The sequence below is a fragment of the Anabrus simplex genome, chromosome 3, assembly GCF_040414725.1.
Source record: "Anabrus simplex isolate iqAnaSimp1 chromosome 3, ASM4041472v1, whole genome shotgun sequence".
Taxonomy (NCBI): domain Eukaryota; kingdom Metazoa; phylum Arthropoda; class Insecta; order Orthoptera; family Tettigoniidae; genus Anabrus; species Anabrus simplex.
In genome coordinates this window covers 42,052,617-42,078,187 of record NC_090267.1, presented here as the reverse complement: position 1 = coordinate 42,078,187, position 25,571 = coordinate 42,052,617, and the positions used below count along the sequence as shown (strand labels likewise).

Below are 25,571 nucleotides of genomic sequence, written 5' to 3'. Positions count from 1 at the left end.
ATGTTCTATCCTAAATATTTGCGGGAAAATTTCGGAGAGGAATTGAGCGAATGAATTTGTATCATGTTCGTACCGTTAGCAATGACAATCTCATTGAGTATTCGGAAAATATTTTCAATCAAGCTCCGATCGAAATCGAATTCTCACGCTTAACCAACAACAACAACAAAGAATTCATTCAACTTGGCATGATTGCGCCACAACGTTCCGCATTTCAACTTTGTGATCGCGATTTAGTGAGAGAACAGCAGTACAATGCTAATGATTTACGTATAGTTGTTGAAGCAAACGAACAACTTTAATTTGAGGAACGAAAATTAGTCTACGTCAAACGGCAGATGTGGTCTGTTTTTCCTCGATGCGCTTGGCGGCACTGGAAAAACGTTTGCCATCAGTTCAATATTGGCTCACGTTCGATCTCAAAATGGAATTGCTTTGGCTCATGCTTTATCAGGTATTGCGGCTACATTATTAGATCGTGGATGAACAGCGTATTCGACGCTCAAATTGCCATTGGATATGCATTTCTCGCTAGCTCCAGTATGTAACAGATCAAAAGGATCTAAAAGTTCTGCTTCAGACCAGAAAAAACCAAAAGGTGATCAGTTGCCTGTCTCCGCCAAGCCAGGTCGATGTACACCGGGCTCCCTAACGCTTCAATAATTGGCCGAAGAACAGCCAATCAGCGACCGCCCCCTCACCCCCACCATGGCGGACCAATAGGCTAGCAGTGAACCGTACCCCGCACTATATAATGAGGTGGAATTACAAACAGCACTTCATTGATCATTTTCCATTCATCATTTTCCAGCCATTCATTCTCCTGGTAGCCTCCGGACTGAGCAGTTCTCCGAGCCTTCTCCGTCGTTCTGCCCAGCCTCCGCCTCTGCTAACTGGTGTCAGCGCATTCTTCGTGGTCTCCTCGGTCGTCCCCAGCCTTTGCCTGGACTGCCAAGCCGCTCCCGGCCAGATACTGCTGCCTTCAATTGACTTCACCTACCCGGAACTCATAAGAAGCGAGGAGGTATTCCAACTGGTAGTTGGGCTGGTTGCCTACCTGCCTCTCCCCTGCGGGCCATTCTTCACGGCTACTCACCTCTACTGGGACGTGACTTCACGCCTGCTACCCACGGTCACCCGACCCCCCCCCTGCTGCTCGCTCTTTTCCACCCTGCCCGACTGCATAGCTGTTATTTTGGCTGCCCCCTCAGCCCTAGTGACTAAGGCCCCTGCCTTGGCAGGGGCTAACTCTCATTTCTCACTCTAACTTACTTATCATGACTAAAGTCGGCAAGAACCCTTCTGGTTCTTTGCAGTCTGCTTCCACCTCAGGCCCTTCAGGCCCCTGTAATCAAAGAATCTTCAAAATGAAAAACCCTAATAGAAACAGCCCAAGTGTGCTGTCCAACGCCAATCCTGCTGCAGTGAGCATTATGCCCGAGAGGACAACCAATTGTTTAAGAGTTGAGGTACCTCCAAGTATTACCCCGCCTTTTCTACGCAAGACTCGGTCACCTCCCCCCCCTCCCCCCCTTCTGTCACCCCTACATCCTCGGTGGTCACCACTACAGCTGATCCACCCGATTCTGGTCCTGAGTCGGAGCCGCCTCCAGCCACCTGTTTGAGGATAAGATCTTCTTCGCTTCCACCTCCGTTGTCAAGAGCCAGGTCCCCGGCCACCCAGTCTGTTAGCCTGGACAACCTCACTCCAGACTCCGATGATGCTGCCTCCACGGATGGTTCTTCTGATGACTCATTTACGTCGCCCACTGGACGTTCCCAAAGAAGACGTATGAAATGCCATGATGTGAAACCAAGACCACTGGTTGTGTCCAACAAATTTGATATCTTCAGTAAACCTTCTGCTCCCCCCACTTCGCCCCCAAAAACCCCCGCCGTCAAGCCCTCCACTCCCTCCCGTTCTTCCCCCCCACCTCCCCTCATTGACAATAATTCTTTCCAGCAATCTAGAACTGATTCTAACTCATCCCCTCCTGCGCAAAACTCCTCCCAGACTTCCCGGACTCCAAGAATCAAGATTCCCCCTGTCTATGTCAGGGACGTTAAGGACATTAATCAATTCACCGACCTTCTGAAGGCAAATCAGATTGAATACGCAATCAAAGTACTTCACGACGGCATCCGGGTTCAAACCCGCTCTTTAGAAGACTTTGAAACGTTGAAAGCCCTCATCCGAAAATGCAACGGGCAATATCATACTAGACTCCTAGTTGACAAAGCCTACAGGAAGGTGGTAATCCGTGGCCTCCATCACTCTCAATCCCTGGAAGAGATCGCCGAAGAATTATCGTCCATTGGTTTTCGCATAGCATCAGTAGCCCAGATGACGTCCATGAAGACCAAAAGGAAACTCCCGCTCTTTCTGGTCACCTACTTCGATGACCACGACGACGATCTTAAGATCTTCGACATCAAGCACCTCCTGCGCACCGATGTCAAAATTGAGAAATATAACAGCCCTTCTGGTCCAGTCCAGTGTTTCAAATGCCAGCGCTACGGCCATCTCTCAGGAGGTTGTCACTGCCTCTCAAGATGCGTAATCTGCGGAGACTACCACACCACCAACGACTGCCCCAAAAGAGGCGACCGCTCCCAGAAGCCTCGCTGCGCCAACTGCGGTGAACAACACACCGCAAACTACCGAGGATGTAGTCACTACCTCCGACTCCTGCAATTGCACAACTCCAGGCTCCCCTCTGCCCGCAAAGGCCCCTCCGGTCCCCCTCCGTCAAGACTTAAAGCTAACATAACTTACGCCAATGCAATGAACCCCCAGCCCTCCGAGTCAAATCAGACCACCACTCCCAATCCGATAAACCTTTCCCTTTCCGACTTCCCTCTTCTACCAGGAACTACGGCCCCCTTACCAGAAAGGGAAGCACCGTTAAACCTTACCTCCACCTCTAGCGCTTCTGACATACTAGAACTTTTCAAACTTCTCACAGATCCAACCATCAAAAGTTTAATCTCACTTATCAAGAACACTCTTTCTCGCATTGCTGCTGCCCCTACACCTGCTGCCAAAAAACAAGCCCTCTTTGAAGCCTTACTTGAGTGGTTCCAAGATGCCTAAACTTTCCACCAACCGGGCATCCCCCAGGGAACTGAGGGTCCTCTTTTGGAACGCCGAAGGCGTTCAACGTCAACACGTCGAATTGTGTGAGCTAATCAAGGAACTGAAGGTCGACATCGCCCTTATTTGTGAAACCTGGCTCAAACCCCGCCACTCCTTCCACCTTCCCAACTTCAAGTCCTACAGAAACGATCGTCCCAACCGAGAACATGGCGGCACTGCCATCTTTATCAAAAACACCCTTTCCCATCAACGTATCCCTACTCCACCTGACCTTTTCTCACTTGAAGCCACAACCGTCGAAGTAGCCACACACAAAGGACCCCTCAGTCTCTCTGCGTGTTACATCTCACCTAATGCAGTATTTGACTCAGCTGATCTGGATAAGCTCATCCGCCCTGGCCACCAACACCTGCTTGCTGGGGACTTTAATGCCAAGAAACCACGGTGGAACAGTCGCACCTCCACAACTAGAGGCAACCAACTGGCCCGATACTGCGACAGAAAACTTCTGCTTACTCACGGTCCTGATAGGCATACCCACTACCCCCATAACCCCAATCATATGCCCGATACTCTCGACATTGCCATCTCTTCTAACATCCGTCATTATATCAAATTGACTACCATTGATGCCCTAAATTCAGACCACTTACCAGTTCTTATCAATATTGCTTCCAGTCCCATTCACTCCCCAATCCCCATCCCCATACATCTACGCAAGATCAACTGGCAATCCTTTCGAGACTATCTACAAACGCATGTCAACGGTAACCCCAGCATAAAAGGTCCGGAAGACATCGATGCCCTTACAAAGGAGATCACTACCGCTATTATCTCTGCCGCTGAAACTTCCGCCGTGGGACCCTCGGTGGCCAGGACCAAACCTGAACCTCTACCAACTGAGATTCTACAACAAATTAAAATCAAAAACCGCACCCGCAAGCAGTGGCACCTATCCAGAGACCCATATCTAAAATCAGTCTGGAATCGCCAGAAAAGAAATCTGACCACCCTCATCAGAAACCACAAAATAAGTTCTTGGAAATCCAGATTAGCTGAGCTCAGTGCTGCAGATAACTCACTGCACAGGATGGCGAGACGATTCACTAGGAAAAGGACTGGCATCCCTACCCTACATGGTCAACAAGGATTGGCTCATTCAGATTACGAAAAAGCTAACGCTCTTGCAGACACTCTTGAAGAAACTTGTACCCCCAATGTAGACCCGTCCGATGACGATTTCATTGACCTGGTCGAGGAGGCTATTGACAACCTCGACGATTTCAATCTCCCCCCCGACTTCAAATTTGTCTCACCTTCTGAGCTCCAGGCTGCTATTCGCAAACTTAAAAACCGTAAAACTCCTGGTTTAGACAACATCTCAGCCACGTTCCTAAAAAACTTACCCAGGAAAGCCTTAACTTTTATAACCAAACTCTTCAATGCCATCTTCAGATTTGCACACTTTCCCAAACCATGGAAACTGGCAAAGGTCATCATGATCCCCAAGGCTCTCTCTGACCCCACTTTCCCCCAAAACTACAGACCCATCTCTCTTCTCTCTATTCTCTCCAAACTTTTTGAATCTATCCTACTTTCTCGTCTGCAAGCTATCATTGAAGCCAAACACCTCCTCAATGACGAACAATTTGGTTTCAGAAGTGGTCACTCCACAGTCCACCAACTTATGCGAATCACCGAGGAAATTACAAAAAACTATAATCATAGGAGGCACACAGGAGTCTGTTTTCTTGACATCTCGCGTGCGTTTGACAAGGTATGGCACGAAGGACTAATCTATAAACTTAATCTTCTTCAGATTCCCAAATACCTGATTCACCTTCTTCATAGCTATCTCTCACAAAGAAAATTCCAAGTGCAAGTCGGCAACTCCCTGTCGGATCCCCGCCCCATCAACGCCGGGGTCCCTCAGGGAGGGGTCCTCTCACCGGTTCTCTTCAACCTATTTATGTCAGACATACCTCGTCCACCGCACGCGAATGTCTACATGTATGCGGACGACACCGCCATCTCTTCTGTATCCTGGCAACCACCCAGAGTACAAAATTACCTCCAAGAAGCCCTCTCCACTATCGAACCCTGGTTTCGACAGTGGAGAATTAAAATTAATGTCACTAAGAGCAGTGCTACTCTTTTCTCCAAAAGAACTCATTCTGACCCACTACCACTGGTCTTTTTCGGCGAGGTGATCCGGTGGTCAAATGTCACTAAGTACCTGGGTGTTTCCCTCGACAGAAGATTAACTTTCAGACACCATATTGAAAGAATTTTGGCCCAGGCATATAAACGCCTGTACGAAATTATACCTCTAATGAAAGCCGACAATGGGCTCAACTTAGAAAACAGGCTCCTGCTGTACAAAACCTCCATACGGCCAATCCTTGAGTATGCCAGTCCTGTCTGGGGGATCGCAGCCAAAACGCACCTAAACAAAGTTCAGCGCTTTCAAAATCGTGCACTTCGCATGATCAGCGGTGCGCAATGGTACGAACGGAATCGCGATATACACAATGACCTTCATGTGGATGAAGTTTACTACAGAATCCTGATCTCGGCACAAAGATTCTACTACAACCTGAACTCCAACCCAAACCCACTCATATCCAACCTGGGTAACTACGATACTGATGGTCTTATCCACAAGCGACCAAAGTCTCTCCTAAGTTAAACCCACCCTCCGGGGTGCAGGTCACATCCTGACCAGTGCGATTCCGTTCAAAAAGTACCACCTCATAACACCTATGCAGTCTAGTTAGAAACCTATCGAAAGTTGCACTCAAGGCCCCTAAGGCCGAAGGGCTAAAATTGCTCACGGGATTGGGTTCCGACCCTCTTATCCCACGAGATGTGTGGTCTACTCTACTCTACTACTCATTCCACTGATAGCATCGCTGCTATCGAAATCAGTCCGAATCCCTTCCAATGCCCAATGGAGTCTTCGGTGAAACGTCGGGACATTCACTCGCTCCTGGACCAAGGTCTACAAGCCAGGAAAACGCTGACGTGATTAGTAACGCCTGCCGTGAAAGCCTCAATTGCTACATAATGAGTTGAAGATTCCCCCAATTAAACTTGTACCTGATTTACAACTTCTAAGTGCAATTGAATAGTTGGAGCATACGAGCTCTTTTTAGATGTCTATATTCTCAAGTAAATTTTCAATTGATTCTTGTTTACATTTCTAAAATGCTCCATTTGTGTTTCAAGACAGGCAAGAAATGAAATTTCCAACTTTATTTATAGAAAATGTTTGCTCTAAGTGAGCCCCTATCCAGACATTCATCCCGCGCACTTCCTCACCTCTGCGTTCCCCGGCAGATCCCCGTATCACTTACATTAACACCTAAGTACTTACTACTCTCCCCATGAGGTACTTCCCTTCCCTCAAAATATGAGTTAAATCTGATAAGGAATTTCCTCCTGGTAAAACGTACCAGTTTCCTTTGATCCCTGTCCACCTCTGTAGCGTAACGGTTTTTTGTTATTAGCTGCCGTACTTGGGGGCCTGGGTTCGATTCCCGGTACTGCCCGAAATTTAAGAATGGCGGGTGGGCTGGTATGTGGTTGAAATGGTACATGCAGCTCACCTCCATTGGGGTGTGGCTGAGAAGAGATGTACCACCTCGGGATGTGGACACGAATTTTTCTTTTAATATTCATCCGCATTTATCATCTTACCATTGTCTGTTGTCCATTTCACGACATTGTCGAGGTCTTCATGTAGTCACTCACAATCCTGTAACTTAATTACTACATTTTGCATTACATCATCTGCAAGAAGACCTGTCTTTGAATTCAACTCTTTACTCATGCGATTTGTAAGGCAATAGATTCCTTTGTTTTGAAAAAGAACACACGTAATCTGCCTTTCCTATCACAGTGCGTTAAAACTGGATCGAAATAAGGTGAGAAATGTGTCATATCATCAAAATACATTCCAACGAAATTTTCGTTTCTTTTCAATCAGATATCTTCAACTGAGCAAAAATCAAAGCAAAGTCATCTCCGTACAGGCCATGAAGGCCATTGGAGGGGTGGAAGGTAAAGGCTTCCACTATTAGTAACCTCGGCACTTGATGGAGTGGAGCGGTTAGCTCTACGCCCGGCCGCCTTTTCCCCCAGGAATTAACCTGGTACTCATTTTTTGGTGTAGACTGAGTGAACCTCAGGGCCATATGCACCTCCGGAAGTGGACATCTCGTTTCATAAATTTGACGACTTCCTGACGGGGATTCGAACCCACGTCCTTCCGGGTGAACCGAGCACGCATCTTCATCTGAGAGTGACATTATAACTGACGTGGTTATTGACATTTAATAATGAAGAATTTCTTGTGGACGTGTTATAATTTGCATAAACATTTTTGTTTAGTTATTTTTTGCTAGTTGTTTTGCGTCACACCGACACAGATAGGTCTTACGGCGACGATGGGACAGGAAAGGGCTAGGAGTGGGAAGTAAGCGGCCGTGGCATTAATTAAGGTACAGCCCCAGCATATGCCTGGTGTGAAAATGGGAAACCACGGAAAACCATTTTCAGGGCCGCCGACAATGGGGTTCGAACCTACTATCTCCCGAATACTGGATACAGTTTTGTTTAATTGTAACAGTAGTTAGTCTTACATCAAGTCCTCAGTACTCAGTATTGCGTGCAGCACCTCTTTTCACTCTACGTCAGCGATGCGAGTGTCATTGGACATTACAAGACGCCAGTAGTATTGAGGATCCTGCTCAGCCTCCCATACCGCACTGAGATTGATCGTAGTTGAGCCAAGTGACCGTGTATCCCACTCGACATTATCCAATATGTACTGAGTACGATTATGGTTCTGTGACCGTGAAGGTCAGGCAACAATCCTCATGTGCATGGTGAGTTCATCGAACTAATCGGTTACAGTTTGTCGGCGTTGAGAACGTGTTGTTGTAGATACATGTTTTCTTCAGATTACCGGAAGTGAACATCTTCCTTCATCGTTCGCGGATGATACATTTTGACAAATGTAGCAGCAGTTCTGCTTCTTCCAACACGAAAGATCCGCACAGTATTATACACTGACTGACAGAGCAAATGCAACACCAAGAAGGAGTGGTCAGAACTTTATGCCAATTGCAGGGTAGACTGACGTCACTGAGGTATGCTCATGATGTGAAATGCGCCGCTGTGCTGCGCACGTAGCGAACGATAAATGGGACACGGCGTTGGCGAATGACCCACTTCGTACCGTGATTTCTCAGCCGACAGTCATTGCAGAACGTGTTGTCGTGTGCCACAGGACACGTGTATAGCTAAGAATGCCAGGCCGCCGTCAACGGAGGCATTTCCAGCAGACAGACGACTTTGCGAGGGGTATGGTGATCGCGCTGAGAAGGGCAGGTTGGTCGCTTCGTCAAATCGCAGGCGATACCCATAGGGATGTGTCCACGGTGCAGCGCCTGTGGCAAAGATGGTTGGCGCAGGGACATGTGGCACGTGCGAGGGGTCCAGGTGCAGCCCGAGTGACGTCAGCACGCGAGGATCGGCGCATCCGCCGCCAAGCGGTGGCAGCCCCGCACGCCACGTCAACCGCCATTCTTCAGCATGTGCAAGACACCCTGGCTGTTCCAATATCGAACAGAACAATTTCCCGTCGATTGGTTGAAGGAGGCCTGCACTCCCGGCGTCCGCTCAGAAGACTACCATTGACTCCACAGCATAGACGTGCATGCCTGGCATGGTGCCTGGCTAGAGCGACTTGGATGAGGGAATGGCGGAACGTCGTGTTCCCCGATGAGTCACGCTTCTGTTCTGTCAGTGATAGTCACCGCAGACGAGTGTGGCGTCGGTGTGGAGAAATGTCAAATCCGGCAGTAACTGTGGAGGGCCCTACCGCTAGACAACGCGGCATCATGGTTTGGGGCGCTATTGCGTATGATTCCACGTCACCTCTAGTGCGTATTCAAGGCACGTTAAATGCCCACCGCTACGTGCAGCATGTGCTGCGGCCGGTGGCACTCCCGTACCTTCAGGGGCTGCCCAATGCTCTGTTTCAGCAGGATAATGCCCGCCCACACACTGCTCGCATCTCCCAACAGGCTCTACGAGGTGTACAGATGCTTCCGTGGCCAGCGTACTCTCCGGATCTATCCCCAATCGAACACGTGTGGGATCTCATTGGACGCCGTTTGCAAACTCTGCCCCAGCCTCGTACGGACGACCAACTGTGGCAAATGGTTGACAGAGAATGGAGAACCATCCCTCAGGACACCATCCGCACTCTTATTGACTCTGTACCTCGACGTGTTTCTGCGTGCATCGCCACTCGCGGTGGTCCTACATCCTACTGAGTCGATGCCGTGCGCATTGTGTAACCTGCATATCGGTTTGAAATAAACATCAATTATTCGTCCGTGCCGTCTCTGTTTTTTCCCCAACTTTCATCCCTTTCGAACCACTCCTTCTTGGTGTTGCATTTGCTCTGTCAGTCAGTGTATTCGCCTGGCCTTCCACTGCACCATTTCAACAAAACTCAACTATGTCTAATTCAATTGCTCATCGGTGTACAATTATATGTGTTACGAGGATAGCTGTGGTAAATACAGTAGTACCACTTATTGCATTTTCCTGTAGTAACAATCATTTATCAAGTGGAGAAGTAGGACAGCTCCAAAGGGTAGTAAATCAGAAAGAATAAACCGCTTATCCCAGGGAATCACAAGATAAGTCAAAATGTTAAAGTTCACAGGGGATAAATTTTTTTGTTTTCTAAAAGTACAAAATCACCGATCTACCGCATGTGGCCGAGCGATTATATGGTATATGAGAAAGCTCTTTAAAAAGTCGTTTAGGTTGGATTTTGATTAATTCACAGTATTAGAAGTATCTGCTTTGTCCTATAATTGACCGGGCTTTATTTTCTTATATGGACCAGTCTAAACCTAAGTTACATCTGTGTGTTGTTAGCTGGTAAGGTTTAACAGTCCTCTTTAACAGAAGTAGCTGTGTGAATTCACTGCCAATAATTTATTTACAAGATAATAATATCCACGACCACATCAACAGAAAACATAATGCACACACGACAAAGTGACTTATCAGGTTGAAACCACTTTTAGTAAAAAAGTTCAGAATTATAGCAAGGTGATTGATTTCATCTGATTCATTTTTTTGCTAGGGGCTTTACGTCGCACCGACACAGATAGGTCTTATGGCGACGATGGGATAGGAAAGGCCTAGGAGTTGAAAGGAAGCGGCCGTGGCCTTAATTAAGGTACTGAAACCGTACAGTGCCCTGTACAGCTCATGGGAATGATATGTGCCTTTCTAATCCATTAAAATTTACTCCTAAAGGTCGCGTCATTGGTAGCAGTATGGGCGAAGGGGATCGAGCGGCGTCCGGCCAGAACGGAACCCGCGAGAGAGCGCCTGCAAAACAAAGGGGAGACAGAGCAAGAGCCAAGCCCCCACGGAAATACCCTCTCAACTTGCAGAGAGAGATAGAAGGGGACGCGATGCTGGAGTAGTCAGATACGCCCCGAGGTGTGGCTTAGCTTCCCAGAGTTCCAAACTAACATAAGGAACTTCCGGTTTTTTATGCACGTGTCAGGGGTGCCAACGTCCGATTTTGGCGCGTAAAAATGGGATGATATTTTTGATCCAGACATAGGAAAATTATGTGAGACACACCATTGAATAGAGCGGAATTTTCTGCGGTTCCCAGACTAAAAATATGTAATAACTTATTCAGGGGAAGAAATGAGGTCAACAGCTGTCCAGATGTAACATATCGCTAACACATGTGCATACAAGAGCGTCACCCAAGCTAAGAGTCGCGCTCAAAAGATGACTCCACCGCCCAAAGGACGCTATGAATTAATCAAAGGCGGGAAGCAAATTACATAAAAACTGCCGATCGTAGGTCCAGCACGCCTTGCTCAAATGAAAGAGGAGACAGAGGGCTGCAAGATGCACTATTTAAATGTCTTCAATTCTTGGTATGAAAGGAGCTCTTGTTCTTAATGAACCGTGAACGTTTACGTCCCCAGGCTTCCGGCGGGCAAGATAATATAGGCCGGGCTGGCCATCACAGAGACAGTTGTTCTTTGCGGTTCGTTGAGACGGACACTGTGTCCCGCGGTGCTCCAGTTTACAGTCCGAAACCCTTGACCGCTTACTGAAAGTGCTATTGTGTCCATCGCCTTTGTGAAGTGAACGGGAGGCCAAACGAGCCTAGGTGAATTGTCTCTGTGCTGCGTGTCAAACTAGTTAATCCGCGAGCATAATTTACAAACAAGTAGCACAATACGGCTGAGACAGTGCCGGCTTTAATGAGTCAGTGAAATTCATAATTTGGTATCACCCAAAGTGTTACTTTGAATCAGGGGGCTCGAGTCTCGTGAGCCACCCGATCCCTGCTGTGAACGCGCCCGCCGCGATTTGAAAGACCGTCTTATTCGTGGTGTAAACTCTGGAAATAGAGGCCGTGTAACGAGTGTAAAGTGTTACCCATTTTGGATTACTGTAAGATTTCAGCTGTGAACGAGTTCCCCAGGATGTCGGACTTGTATGGACCAGGGATGAAGGACTGCACGCCCGCCGCCAACCGCGGAGCCATGCGGAACTAAAGCTCCACCATGGGTCTCCCGTGGAAGGAGAAACAACGGCCACCAAACAGATGAGTGATGTCCAAATCTAATTTCTAAGCATGTCACATAACCGGGGGATAGGATTAGCTTTCTTTGTAAATATCAAAATGTTGTAAGATAATGCATGTCCTATATGGAAATTTTATTGATCTTTAGATAGTTGCAGTAAATTCAGGGGAGATTTAAATTCCCGGACGACTCATTTTTTTTCTTAATGATTAGCTTATCGTGAGGATTATATTTCTAGTAATATGTAGAATGTCCTAGCAAATATGGGAACAAGGTTAGGAGAATACTTGAGTTTCCCTTAGGGGTGGTTGGAACAATAGTGCTGGCGAGCAGGGAAAATCATGTCAAAATGTTGGTAGTTACTGTCCCACGTGGCTGTCGTATATGCCGGGGAAACTCATGGGTCAGTCAGACAATGCATGCCTAGCTTACACATATAATCTGTGCATGTACAGCAAGAAAGAAGAAATCCCGACCGGGAGAGGTATATGTTGTGTCATTTAGGTAGGTGTGAGGGACCATGTGCAAGTCTCCCGTGATTTTTGATTAATTGGCCAGAATGGTTTGGAGTGTTTTTTTCTTTTTTCTTTAATCTATAGCCGGGGTGAGACCCAGGGGCAGGAGTCCCTGATCTTTGGTCAGACGATTTAAATATAAGTATATTTCCTGTGGTAGGAACGAGGAGCCGTGAGAGCCCTGTGCCCAAGGGAAGAAGATACGCGATATGAGACGTAGTGAGAGGGCCGAATGCCCGAGTAATTTATGATGAGATGAGTTAGAAGTGATCGTGCCCACAGTCGGCGCTCAGTGATAATAATGAGAAGGGAGAGAATAAAAGAGTATTTCAGGGGAATTCCACGATAATATGAATAAACCAATGAAGTGGGCCATGGATATGTGTCCCCGAGATGAGAGGGTGGACGTGTGAGGGAGAGAAGAATCTGGCGTGGCCAATGAATGAGAAATGGCCGTGCGAAGTGAATGGCCGCCCTTCCTTTTTTTGTGAATGCCTGGCTCTCGCCCTCGTGACAGAGGGATCCCTTTGTACCGCCGTATTAAGACTTGGAGCTCTGGGTCAACCTCGTGCTCTTCTGTTTGCTTTAAATGGCTTAGCTAAGAATACTTGTATAATGATAATATCACGGTGATTTTTAAAGGTATTTAATAAATGAGTAGGGATCTCCCCCAGATATCCGGTGATATGAGACTATAGCTATTCTAGGGATCTACAGAAACCCACAGTACCTCTCGGTCGGGAGTCGGCCAGTTCGACTCCGGATTATGATGGCGCCCTTGAGCGAGCTGCTCCAGGCGTGCGCTTTGGGCCGGAGACATTGATAACCATGCTGTTTCTTTCTAGGAATGGCTCTCCTTTGTGCATGAAGTGTATATATCCATATATCAGTGTATGTTTCGTAATTATGTGCATATATTTTTGAGTTCAAACAGAACCTATGTGCACGTTGTGTGGTCTTGGTGATAGATGAGGAGTCCGGGGTTTAGCTAAATGGCATGTGTGTTTGTTTGTGTATCATGTAAATGTTTCTTTTAATATGATAATGATGTAGCGTAGGCCCCGGTTATGTTCGTGCTAAGAACAACAAGTAATTTGTGAATAGGGACATCAGATCATCTCACGGTGTGATCGACAGAATAATATAAAAATTTCATGAACGGTCTGAACTAATGAGGAAAGATGAACGATAGCAAATCGCAAAAACCTCAATCATACCGTTATGCATACGACGCCCATGGGCGATTCATATTTTAAAGTGATCATTATTTTATTTTCCTCCCATATGTGGAGAGTTCTTTGTATAGAGCTGTGTCAACTTCTTTAATATGTCGTATTTGAATAAATTCGTATTCGTAACCCCTATTTTATGATTCTTGTCATTTGTAGCAGTGCTAAGCAGTATCCACTAGGCATTTGAACCCAGAGATCCTACTTTCATATTATAGACATAAGGCTCCATCTTAAGTATTTGTTTTTTTTCTTTCTTTCGAACGTACCACTCCCCCAAGTGCTCAGGCTGCCGGGCCGGCACAGAAAGTAGGAAGGGAAGCGGTTCGAAGCTCGTGAAGCAATTCGACCCTCTCTTCAATCCAATTTCATCCGTGGGTGTTTACCCCGTTACGTGGAGGCATTCTTATGCGTGGGTCATCCATTCGAAGCCCGGAAGGGTGTAGTACAGCCGTAGCATTTGCCTGGTGTCAAAATGGGAAACCACGGAAAACCATCTTCAGGGCTGCCGATAGTGGGATTCGAACCTACTATCTCCCGGATGCAAGCTCACAGCCGCGCGCCTCTACGCGCACGGCCAACTCGCCCGGTCATCTGATTCATACTGGTGGCTGTTTTGTATTCTTGCCTGTTTATTTGGTATCATGACGAAATGACTTATCTTGTTAATGTCCAAAGATAGATAGCATTGACCTTAGTAGGTTACTGCAAATATTAAAAAATTAAAAAAGTATGTATCTGTTTTTCCGCGCGATAAGGGAGATGTTATCACCTCTCTAATAGTTACTCTTGTTCCTTCTAGTCATTGTACGTGAACCTCCCTTACTATTTGGAAATATAATCATTTCATTCAGGTTTAATGTCACCAGTAATTCGTGTTTATTTCTTGCACCGCGTTCTTCAGCAAAGGTATAGTATAAGTGATCGTTACAAGGAAATTTATAACTATTATGAGCAATGAATATTTCTAACTAAGTTGTTGGTCACTGAAGACAGATTATTAATCGTCATCCACCGATTTATCAGTGAATACTCACCTCCATGTCCAGTGTGGCACAAGAATATAACCATTGCTACTCCAAGACCCCATCCTGGTCTCCCCAGAGCGTTATAAAAAGCTGCTGATACATTGTCGAATTCATAGTCAGGTTGCAGGAAAACGTGTACGATACAAAGTGTGAGTAACAGGAGACCGCCTGTTACCAACCACAGCAGCAGAGCTACCACCTGCAACAGAAGGCAACGTATTCAATACATATTATGATTATAATTAGAGAAATGACTTTTAGACAGAATAGGTTATAACACAAATCAATTTGAACAAGACGTAAGTGTAATCTAATCGCTCTACAGTTACGTCGGTGAGTTGCATACATTTTAGTATTTATTTAAACCTCACTACTGTAACCGTATTGGTAATCTATATATTTAATTGGAAACTAATCGGGGGAAAGGAGAAATTTTCTAGCTTCTTTATCCAGATAGAAGTTAGGTTGCTACATAATGCGCAACAGTTCCGACTGAGTGGCGCCGATTCAAGTGTGGCTTGGCTTGAAAAACCCACATAGAGAGAGAGCCAAGGAATGACAACGAAGGAAGACATATTCTGATAACTCCGCCCACTAAAAATGGCCGAATTACGGTAATGCCAAAGTGCTACCTTGATTTGAGGTGGAATATTTCTAGATAATCCACTGCTATTGGGATTTCACAAACTGTAGCAGTGAAAATACTGGTAGAATCCATTAGAATTGAGTTCTCATAAACTGTGTCAAAGGAAGACAGGATTAAATTGAACATCGTGTACGTTAGTGTGCCTCCAGTGGATACGATCCCAGGAGTATGAAAATTCCTGGGATGGATGCTAGAAGATTTCAACCAGCGATCCACGTCATCACCACGATGGCCTAAAGCACCTACCAGGAACCTCTCCGAGGTTCTATCCCTCCATGACGTTAAGTACACTGGTATGAAATGTTATGTGTAAATGCGGGGGTAAATTATTGTAAATATGAAGTATATTTAGGGTAGGATTGCAAGAGTGAAGTGCATTTGTCTCAAATTAGGGAATAGCTTTGGAGTGGTCTTCAGGTTCTTATTGAGTTTAGATGGGAATGGAGAGTTAGGAATACGATACCAATGTCAAGCATTTTATTTTTGAATTTTAATTGAGAGCTAAGCATGTGCATGGACTTAGGTTTGAGAGTGCTTTAGATCAAGAGGGTAAGAGGTAAATTTGCTTGATGGGTTTCAAACGATATAGTATGTTCTTCATATTGGAACATTCATTTATATTTATGATGCATGGTGTTAGGGTATACTAAGATGCCTGTAGTGATGTGTGAATTGCGGGAATAGCAATGCACTCTGTTCGTAAAGTAAATGTGCATGAATAAAGATAGAGATGGCTGTATATATTTGTGTGAAGTGTGACATGCCTGGACTCGAAGCTACGTCTTCCCAATGTAGATAGTGTTTCACTTTCCTGTCAAAAGCAGTTCCGGAAATCTGACTAAAATCACTTGCTTTTTACTCGTTTCTTTTTTATTCAAATCCTAGCCAAATTAAATTATTTACACAATTACTTCCGTAATGTGTTACTTGGTTCAATTCAATCAGGAGATTTGTGATTTTTTGAAAAATCTCCACTTTGAATGTAGTTATAAGGGCTTAAGCGAAACTATTATTTGACTCACTTAGCACTTAGTGGTAGAAAAAGGAAAACTGCTAACCTAATCGACCGGATAACGATGACTAAGAAAAGGATTGCAATTTTTAGGAATAAATGATATATTATCATACATTATTACAACATATTTACCTAAAATTCGTAGCTCTTATCACTAAGTTATTTTCAACATTGAGTTGCTTCCCTAAAGGGCTAGAACTGTGAACTGTTTTATGGCTTGGTATGCGGTGTGTATCGATCGATTGAGCCAACAGTATACAGAGAAGCACATACAATAGATACATGAAAACATTTCAAATTGTGCTCTGAAGACAACAGTGCTCATGCCATACAGGAAACGAACCTAACAACAACAGTCTGCGAGTAAACTAACTGTAGGCAGAAATGAATTATTTACACACAATAGTTAACTGGCTCGAATCGCACCGGCAAAGACTAGAAGAAAATATTCGGTACAGCGGTACATCGAATACTGTCGTCTTCACGAGGCGCTGTCAAATGGTAGCACCTCATGGTACCACAGAACTGCACAGTCAGATTAAGATCGTAACAGGGAGAGAGCTGTACTTTTGAAATCCGAGTTAGAGGATGTATGTTGACTTATGAGTTAATTCAGGCATTGAACAGAGGAGGGTATTGTAATCTATTGTACTAATGTAAGAAACTTACCTTACGAAATTTGATGGTTATCTTCCTTGAATTGAGTTCGACCAGCAGATAGCCCAACAGGATACCAAGTAAATAGGGTATGAATCTGGCATGACTTGGGTTGTACAGCAACTTACCGTAATCAGCGCCATCTTTCCTGGAAGAAAGGGAATTAGGGAAACGTAAGCTCATGGAATATAACTATCAATGGTCTTACAACGCATGAAAGGAAATGAAGACCTGTTATTTGACCGATATATTCCAATTAGTACTCACGCATTCACACCAAGGTCACCTGACATTCACGCAAGCATCTTCCGCAATCCACCAAAAAATTCTTAACCCGCGAGTGGTCGCTATATGAGATGTTCTCTCACATTATTTTGTATTGTTAGTTTAATTCTCAGTGACTCAAGGGAGGTTGCTCTTCCCTCTTCTAGCAGAGGTGATAACTGCCCTGAGTAAGGCGACTCTGTGGTGTAGTGGTCAGTGTGATAAGCTGCCACCCCCGGAGACCCGGGTTCGATTCCCGGCTCTGCCACGAAATTTGAAAATTGGTATGAGGGATGGAACGGGGTACACTCAGCCTCGGAAGGTCAACTGAGCAGAGATGGGTTCGATTCCTACTTCAGCCATCCTGGAAGTGGTTTTCCGTGGTTTCCCACTTCTCCTCCAGGCAAATGCCGGATGGTACCTAACTTTAGTCCATGGCCGCTTCCTTTCCTATTCCTTGTCTATCCCTTTCAATCTTCCCAGCTCCCACCAAGGCCCCTGTTCAGCATATCAGGTGAGGCCGCCTGGGCGAGGTACTGGTCATCCTCCCCATTTGTATCTCCCGACCTAGAGTCTGAAGCTCCAAGACACTGCCCTAGAGGCGGTAGAGGTGGGATGCTCGCTGAGTCGAGGGAAAAGCCAACCGTTGAGGGTAAGCAGATTAAGAAAGAAGAGTAAGAGGATGTATGTTGACTTATGAGTTAATTCAGGCATTGAACAGAGGAGGGTATTAAAATCTATTGTACTAATGTAAGAAACTGATCCAGTCGAAACAAAGAGTCGTATGAGTTGCGTCCTGTACGAGAGGTTCCTTCATCGCGATACCATTGGCGTTGGTGTTACGTTGAAGTCGGGAGGGAAATTTCAACCTGTTGTAGGCGTTAGCGAAACGATCTCCATTTTGAGTTGCTGATAAATGAGTCTTCAAAAATTATGAGTTGAGGAAGAATGCTCTTGAATATGATGATGATGATGATGATGACGACGATTGTTGTTTGAAGGGGCCTAACATCTAAGGTCATCGGTCCCAGGAAGGCTGTTACAAACTCCAGCTAACTCAAATGTTAGAGAGAAGGCCTATGGTACTTTATTCTTGCATTCGTATTGAGTCTGTCAGGAAGTTCTATATCAATAACAATGTTATTGCTTTTACGTCCGCCGGGCTGAGTGGCTCAGACGGTTGGGGCCCTGGCCTTCTGACCCCAACTTGGCAGGTTCGATCCTGGCTCAGCCCGGTGGTATTTGAAGGTGCTCAGAAACGTCAGCCTCGTGTCGGTAAAAGAACTCCTGCGGGACTAAATTCCGGCACCTCGGCATCTCCGAAAACCGTAAAAGTAGTTAGTGGGACTTAAAAGAAAATAACATTATTATTATTTATGATTTTACCTCACAATATCAATACTGAGGTGCCAAAAATTTGTCCTACAGGAGTTCTTTTATATGTCAGTAAATCTATGGCTGGCCTACTTGAGAATCTTTAGTTACCACCGGGCTGAGCTAGGATCGAACGTGCCAAATCGAGCTCAGAGGGCCAGCACCATAACCGTCTGAGCCCTTCAGGCCGGCACTCTTGTGAATATTACGTACTGACATGTGACTGAACTAAAGACTAATTTCCATTAAGTTGTAATTTGTTTCTGTAATATTCGGATAAAATTTTCATTTTTAAAAATCTAAAATATATAAAGCGGACTTTGCGTCTCAATTTAGTAATTCATTTCACTCTTACGCCCCGCAAAATCGTGGAAGCTGTATGTATTTTATATAAAGTTTAAAGTGAGAGAAAGCCTCACGCGCGACCACCCGTGTTAAAATTCGGCTAGCGACCACTCGTGGGTTAATAGGAGTGACGTTCCTAATATTAGCTATGTTGAAGTTATCCCATGACCTGCACAGTGCAAACAGTTTTCTGATATTTTTAGTATCGTTTCTAAAGTTGGCTGATGTACTCTCATTTAAAATCTACTGCCAGCTGCTGGGGGACAGTGATACTGATTGATCCCTTAAAGTTTAGTGCCGAGTTAAGGAGGCAAGAAGCAACATTCTTCAAGCAGGTACCTCATCAATGACTGTTGTTAAAAATTAACGAGTATGGCATTCAAGGCAACCTGCAGGCATGGTTTCGATCATTCCTGGTAGGTCGGACGCAGAGCGTTGTGTTCAGTGGGGCCAGGTCAGTCACCTCGGGTGTGATTCAAGGTAGTGTGATAGGGCCGCTGCTGTACACGATCTGCCAGGTTGTGTATCGTCTTCTATGGCACAGTACGCTGATGACACCATCATTTACAGAGCCACTCGCAGTGAGAACGACGTAAATAAGTTACAGTCAGATCTCGATAACGTGGTTCTGTGGTGCAACATAAATGGAATGTGTATAAATGTACAGAAATGTAAATATATCCGCTTTACTAGAGCAAGATCACAGTTACAACACGAAATTTCACTGTGTGGTAAAAACCTGATGCCTTGTACCTCAATAAAATTGCTTGGCATTCACATCTGCAGCAATTTAAAATGGAATAAACATGTTGAGGAAATAAGGTGTAATGCATACAGAGTCCTGGGATTCATCCGCAGATCTCTACTGGGAGCCAGGAAGAAAGCCGTTCAGACAGCCTATCTGTCATTAGTACGGCCAATACTGTTGTACGGGCTCCCTTCCTGGCACCGTACTACAGTGGAGAACATGACGAAACTAGAGAGAGTTCAACGCCGAGCAGAACGACTAATTACTCAACACGGTCATTTAAATACAGCCAGGTCACTGCCCTCCATAACATCCCTCTGTAAACAAATATATATTACTTTCCTGAGAAAATCCCTCGCAGGTAACATTCATATAAACCCTTTCAACCGCTTACAGCTCAACTATCGTTCCGCTCAAAGAGGTCGAGGTGTGTCCCTTTTCCCTCCATTTGTAAGGACAGCATCATGTCAAAGTGGCTTCTTTAGTCGTTCTGCTCGGTTGTGGAATAAACTCCCACCGCAGATAAAAGAACTACCTGCAGAAAAAATTTGTAAAGACGTAAAAAGGATGTATATATAACGAAACCCTCTGTACAAAACATAATTTATCTACTGTGAGAATGTTCAGTATGAGTGGGAGGATGGATGAAAGTTATGGGGTCCCGAGTGATTGAGACGGTAAATGGGTATGAGTGAGCCGGCCTAGCTAAAATATATGTGGGGTTTCTAGGGAGAGAGGGGAGAGAGAGAGAGAGAGAGAGGGAGAGAGACTGTGTGTGTGTGTGTGTGGGTGTGGGTGTGTCGAATGACTTGAATGTTGAACAGGTCTTGTGAGTATTATGTAAATATGCCTATGTAAATACGGTAACTGTATATAAGAACACCATGTAGAATGTAATTGTATATTTGTATATTATAATGTCCGACTCGTTGCTGAATGGTCAGCGTACTGGCCTTCGGTTCAGAGGGTCCCGGGTTCGATTCCCGGCTGGGTCGGGGAATTTAACCTTCATGGGTTAATTCCAATGGCCCGGGGGCTGGGTGTTTGTGCTGGCCCCAACATCCCTGCAACTCACACACCACACACAACACTATCCTCCACCACAACAACACGCAGTTACCTACACATGGCAGATGCCGCCCACCCTCATCGGAGGGTCTGCCTTACAAGTGCTGCACTCGGCTAGTAATAGCCACACGAAATTAAAAATTAATTATATTATAATTTTAAGTGGTGATGGAGGCACTTTTGTGTATGTGGGGCTATGCCCTTTCTCCATTCACCATCCCTAAATTATAACTACAATTAGTGGAAAATAAATAATAACAATAATAATAATAATAAGCTCCAGATGATCTCAACCTGGACCACAGAGTATGTATTGTTTTGAATCCTTCTTTACGGAGCAGAGTCGTAGATACCGATAAAAGCTCGCTCAAAAAAATGGGAGGCATTCGAGATATGATGCTGTCACCGTATGCTCCGAATCAGCTGGGTAGATCGGATTCGAAACGAAGACCTTCTGACACGTATAAGAAATTCTGTTCCTGAAAGGTATCCCAACGTAAGTCATATTTTATTCATTTTATCAGCAATTTAAATGTAAGTCCTCGGTCATTTTATTGTCATGGCAATAACATAATAATTAATAATTTTAAATGTAAATTATATTGATGAATGTGCTCAGTGAACAAAATTGAAGAAAAACGTATCAAGAACAATGATGAACAGTTATTGCCTAAGTCACGAAGCAGCTAAAATTCTCTACAACTGACGTACTTCCTCTGTCCTGTAAAATGATTAAAATGTGACTTACGTTGATTTGGCTCTAAAGTACCAAATTATTCAAATCTTACGGGAAATTTCTTTTAGAGGAGAGACGTGTTCATTGTGATGTCTAGGAGGAACCCACCAGCTCGCCCCCAGAAGTACATTTACTATTATCTATATATATAAAATAACTTGTCCTGACTGACTGACTGACTGACTGACTGACTGACTGACTGACTGACTGACTGACTGACTGATTCATCATCGCAGAGCCAAAACTACTGGACGTAAAGAAATGAAATTTTGGGAATATATTCATATTAAGATGTAGGTGCTCGCTAAGAGAGGATTTTTGGATAATCCTTCGCTAAGGGGCTGAAAAGAGGGGTGCAATTATAAAATGAGTGTGTCTATATCTCGAAAGTTTAAAAGTTTAAGGATGTAAAAATTGGTATTTAGAATCTTCTTTAAAAATAAGGAAACATGTATTTTTTTTATTTTCAGAAATTCCCAATAGGAGGGGTGAAAAGGGGTGAAAATGGGGAAAATGGGTTGAATGCCCTTAATCAGGATAGCAGTACTTATACCTCAGAAACTGAAGATATTACAGACCTGAAAATTGGTACTTTCGATCTCTTTTAAAAACAAAGAAACACGTATTTTTTGTTTTTGGAAAATCCAATTAATGGGAGGGTGAAAACGGGGTGAATTTTTAAAAAGAGTGAATCTATATCTCCAAACTTTTAAAGTTTGCAGATGTAAAAATTGGTATTTGGAATCTTCATTAAACATAAAGAAACACGTATTTTTTGTTTTCGGAAAATCGCAATAGGAGGGGTGAAAAGGGGTGAAAAGGGGTGAAAAAGGGGTTGAATGCCTTTGATGAGGCTACTTATATTTCAGAAACTGAAGATATTACAGACCTGAAAATTGGTGTTTGGGATCTCCTTTAAAAATAAAGAAACACGTATTTTTTGGTTTTTGGAAAATCCAATTAATGGGGGCTGAAAAGGGGGTGATTTTTTAAAATGAGTGTATCTATATCTCAAAACTGTTGCAGTTTATAGATGTAAAAATTGGTATTTGAATCTCCTTTAAAAATAAAGAAACATGTATTCTTTTGTTTTCGGAAAATCCCAATAGGAAGGGTGTAAAAGGGTGAATAATGGGTTGAATGCCTTTAATGAGGCTACTTATATTTCAGAACCTGAAGATATTACAGACCTGAAAATTGGTATTTGGGATCTACATTAAATGTAAAGAAACACGTATTGTTTCGTTTTTGGAAAATCCAAATATTGAGTTGTGAAAAGGGGGGTGAATTTTTTAAAATGAATGTGTCTACATCTTAAAACTTTAAAATTTACAGATGTAAAAATTGGTAGTTAGAATCTCCTCTAAAAATAAAAGGACACGTATTTTTGGTTTCCTGTAAATCCCAATAGGAGGGGTGTAAAAGGGTGAAAAATGGGTTGAATGCCTTTAATGAGGATACATATATCTCAGAAACGGAAGATATTACAGAACTGAAAATTTGTATATGGGATCTCCTTTAAAAATAAAGACACACGTATTTTTTAGTTTTTGGAAAATCCTATTAATGGCGGTTAAACAGAAGTGACAAATTGGGGTGAATTCTTTGAAAGATTACCTCGGAAACGTAAAATGTTACAGACGTAAAAAGTGGGTGTTTGGAATCTCCTGTAAATGTAAAGAAACATAGGTGATTTGTTTTTGGAAACTCCACTTAAGGGGAACCCAAGAGGGGTGACATTTCAAAATGAGAATTTTTACAGTATATCTAAAAAACTTAACATGTAACAGAAGTGAAAAATGGTATTTTTATCTCTATTAAACATAAAGAAACGTGTATTTTACATTTTCAGAAATACCACTTGGGTGGAGGGGGGGGGAAGTGACTGAAAATGGTGTTGAATTCTTTTATTTAGGCTACTGATATCTTAAAATGAAGATGTTACAGACGTGAAATTTGATATTTGCAATCTGCTTTAAAAGTAAAGAAACACGTATTCTCGGAAAATCCAATGAAGCGGGGGGAGGGGGGTGAAAGAATTGAAAAATTAATTGACTTTAATTGTATGAGAATATATACATCTAATAAAAACTAAAGTTGTTACAGACGTGAAAATTCGTATTTGGATCTCCTTTCAAAACAAAGAAAAACGCGTTTTTGGGGGGAAACCATCTTGGGGGGCGGGAGTGTAAAGGAGTTGAATTCCTTTCATGAGGACACATAAATCAAAAAGTGAAGAAGTTAGAGTCGTGATAATTGTTATTTAGAAGATCCTTCACTATTAAAGAAACAAGTATTTTTTTGCGGGAAAATTCACTTGGGGGGGGGGATTAGTTTGAAATGAAGTGAAAAATGAAAATTATATTTATGGGGATACTTATATCTCAAAACTGAAGGTAATAGACGTGAACATTGGTGTTTGGAATCTCCCTTAAACATAAAGAAACACGCCTCCTTTTAATTTTTTTTTTTGGGGGGGGGGAGGGTTGGCAGTAAAAACTAACGGCGGTGGGGTGTAAAAGGAGGTGAGACCAATTGATTTTACTGTTCTTAATGTACTTATAAGGATCCTCCGTTGCTTAGGCAGCAGCGCGCCGGCCTCTCACAGCTGGGTTCCGTGGTTCAAATCCCGGTCACTCCATGTGACATTCGTGCTGGACAAAACGGAGGCGGAACAGGTTTTTCTCCGGATACTCCGGTTTTCCCTGTCATCATTCATCCCAGCAACACATAATAATAATAAGAATAAGAATAAGAATAACATTAATAACATTGATAATAATAATAATAATAATAATAATAATAATAATAATAATAATAATAATAATAATAATAATAATAATGTTCTGGACCGTCGTCAAATGTGCGGACCGCGCTGGAAACGGCTCCTGGACGGGTAATGACTAAGAATGCAGCCGGCCGTGGGTTCAGTGCCGGCAAGGCTCCCAATAAGACACCACGCCGGATCTCCTGAAGGATTTTATCCAGATTAAAAATGATTATAGGAATATACGGTATGGCAAAGATTTACGGACCCAACTGACCGGGAAGAATACCTGAGCCTAGCTCGGGAAGTACGAAATCGATTGCTGGAAAGGAAGATTGAAAAATGGGAGGAAACGTGCCGTAATCTAATAGAAAACTAGTCAGATCGGGAATTTTGGTGGATTCTCGCTGAAAACGTGTCAGATCGCGAATTTCGGCGGATTATATATCTAAAACAATAAGCATTCAATTATAAATTTCATTATAATACCGTAGCGAAGCACGGGTACCATGCTGGTAACCTTATAAAGAGCAGTGTGCGGCATTCTCCATTGCTGAAGTTGCTACTTGCATTGTGATCGGCAGACGTAATGTGGTATGTGACGTCATTCCCGGCAATGGTGAAAATTAGGTTCCCTTACGAACCTCGGCAGAATATAATCACACGTTAAGTAGTACGTTGCTGTCGAGCTAAACCAGTCTTTGTCATGAAAACAGCTGCCCCATTGCGGCCACACTCCCCGATAAGAAACGGCAAGAAAAAAGTTTTAATTCACCTTTCCACCACTAGCCCCCATAGAATGTGCTGCTAAATAATTAAGTTGTAATAATTAACTTTTCCACCACTAGCCCCCATAGAATGTGCTGCTCCCTTTAAGCCAATCTCTGCCATGCGACCATGGCGCCTTCGAGTGGCCTTTATGTATGTCCGCGGCGCGTACTGTTCGCAAGGCAAGCAAAACAGGTTGGGCAATTGGGGCAGCATACCCACGGTATGCCCTGCCTGTCGTAAGAGGTGACTAAAAGGAGCCCCAGGGGGCTCTTAACTTGCGAGCGTGGTTTGGTGACCACATGGCCCTTAGCTGAACTTACTTCCAATTACTTCTGCCAGGCTCCTCACTTTCGTCTATCCTATCCGACCTGCCTTGGTCAACTCTAGGGGCTGCCTGGCCGAGGCGGTAAAGGCGTGCTCGGTTCGCCCGGAAGAAAGTCGTAAAATTTAAGAAACGAGATTTCCACTTCCGGAGGTGCATATGGCCCTGAGGTTCACTCAGCCTACACCAAAAATGAGTACCAGGTTAATTCTTGGGGGTAGAAGGTGGCCGGGCGTAGAGCTAACCACTCCATCCCATCACGTGCCGAGGTTAACAATGGTAGAAGCTTTTACCTTCCACTCCTCCAAGGGCCTTCATGGCCTGTACGGAGGTGACTT

General features: G+C 44.1%; 1 protein-coding gene across 2 annotated transcripts in view; it reads right to left on the bottom strand.

Moving 5' to 3' along the window:
* The window catches only part of LOC136866636 (nose resistant to fluoxetine protein 6), a 278,908-nt gene that overhangs the window by 185,644 nt on the left and 67,693 nt on the right, over window positions 1–25,571 (bottom strand). Inside the window, exons 9-10 of one of the 2 annotated variants that reach the window (XM_068226572.1) lie at window positions 16,851–16,986; window positions 14,530–14,719 (exon numbers count right to left, since the gene is read on the bottom strand). The exons of the other annotated variant lie outside the window; for it this stretch is intronic. Coding sequence (XP_068082673.1) covers window positions 14,530–14,719; window positions 16,851–16,986 — 326 coding nt within the window. The remainder of the gene's footprint in view (window positions 1–14,529; window positions 14,720–16,850; window positions 16,987–25,571) is intronic. 2 annotated transcript variants of the gene reach the window in all.